The following is a 1,619-nucleotide window of genomic DNA, read 5'->3' as shown; positions in this document are numbered from 1 at the left end:
ATCGATTAATACAATCGACCCGTGCACGTGAATAGACTTCTCACAGACTTTACATTTATAGAGATTTTCAATGTAATTATCTTTCAGTATTATGACTGTGATACGTTAACTTTAAGTCAAATCTTCCGAGCTCTTAGATTACGTGTAATTCCATCCTAATTATGCGTGCATTCGCTCCTTGAGTTTTTTGCCACAACGTCCTCTCACCCTGCTTCCATCCGCAGTGGTCCCAGCGAACTTGTTCTGCGAGAATCGTGAACATTTTTTGGTCCTTCGAGCCGGATTGCGGCGAGGCTCTCAGGCGGATCAGCGCAGACACGCATCGCACACGTGATCAGCGGCGCTCATATACACGGTGACACTCATCGATCACGTGATCTCACGTCCTTCTCACGTGTCACCTCATTATGGCGGACGAACAGAAGACGGGCAAGGCGGACCGCCCGGTGACTCAGCAGCTGGAATTGCCGCCAGGAGAACGCTCATCCTCACAGACGGCGTCTCCGGTTCGGCTCTCCACGGAACTCACCCTAAAGGTGCAGACGCACATGGGCCGGATCGCTGCGCTCAAGACCATCACTGAGATGCTCCCGGAGGTTCCTGCGCAGACTTCGGTTGAGGAAGTCAACCAGTTTCAGCTCCAAATTAAGGAGACGCACAAGGCGTTCCTCAAGAAGCATGCGTACTTTGAGGTCGCATGACCGGCTGCTCTCACTCATCATGAGTACTTCGTCGGGAATGCTCATCAGGAGGAAACGCTGTGCTACATGCAAGCGCGGCGCATCATCGGCGTGCTCCGCCACACACTGGCAACTCAGCCCGCTCACCCGTAGATGAACTCATCGGCCGGCGAGGACCGGCGCAAGCATTCACGTCTTCCGGATATCTCACTCCCCAAGTTCTCTGGGGAGTATGCCGCATGGCCTGCTTTTCGGAATCTCTTCACGAGCCTGATCCTCTCCAATCAGAAGCTCACGGACGTGGAGAGGTTGCATTACCTTCGTTCGTCGCTGGAAGGCGCGCCAGCGCAGTTAGTCTCAGGGCTCTCAATGACCGGCGACTCACTCGTACCTTCCTGGGAGCTGCTCAAAGACAGGTATGAGAATAAACGTCTGCTCATTCACTCATGTCTTGACAAGCTCTTCGCCAGCTCAACACCAGTTCCGAGGAAGGCGGCAGCACTTGACAAGTTCATCACCGGTGTCAAGGAAGCGCTCAAGGCACTCGAGGCCCTCGGAGCTAAGGAGGAACTGGGGGACTGTGCAGTGGTGTACCACGTCACGTGACTCTTCGATCGCGTCACGCGTGAGCAGTGGGAGAACGCGGTTGGCGCCACGCGAGACTATCCGAAGTTCGAGAAGCTCGATGGGTTCCTAACCTCTCGCACACGGGCTCTCGAGAGGATTGAATCGACGACGAGTAGGGTATATAGGGGGATTCTAACCCATGGGGCTCCGAGGGGGGAGCGGGGCGGGGGGGTACCCCGGGGCGAGGGGACAGCGGGGAGGGGGTACTCCGTGGCGAGGGGACCGCGGGGAGGAGTACGCGACCTTGACGTCATGCAAGGTGCTGACCTGTCACTACGTGACATGTAACAGATATCTAGGTGCTGACCTGTC

At 55.8% G+C, this 1,619-nt stretch overlaps 1 protein-coding gene across 1 annotated transcript; it reads left to right on the top strand.

The window, feature by feature from the left end:
* Positions 1 to 833: 833 nt before the first annotated feature.
* LOC105561540 lies at positions 834 to 1,286 on the top strand. The gene has a single exon (XM_012011609.1). It carries the CDS (start codon positions 834 to 836, stop codon positions 1,284 to 1,286), a length of 453 nt encoding a protein of 150 aa, XP_011866999.1.
* Positions 1,287 to 1,619: the final 333 nt, after the last annotated feature.

The sequence above is a fragment of the Vollenhovia emeryi genome, unplaced genomic scaffold (assembly GCF_000949405.1).
Source record: "Vollenhovia emeryi isolate VEMERY1.0 unplaced genomic scaffold, V.emery_V1.0 DF945302.1, whole genome shotgun sequence".
Classification (NCBI taxonomy): Eukaryota; Metazoa; Arthropoda; class Insecta; order Hymenoptera; family Formicidae; genus Vollenhovia; species Vollenhovia emeryi.
This window is presented reverse-complemented; position numbering and strand designations above follow the sequence as displayed.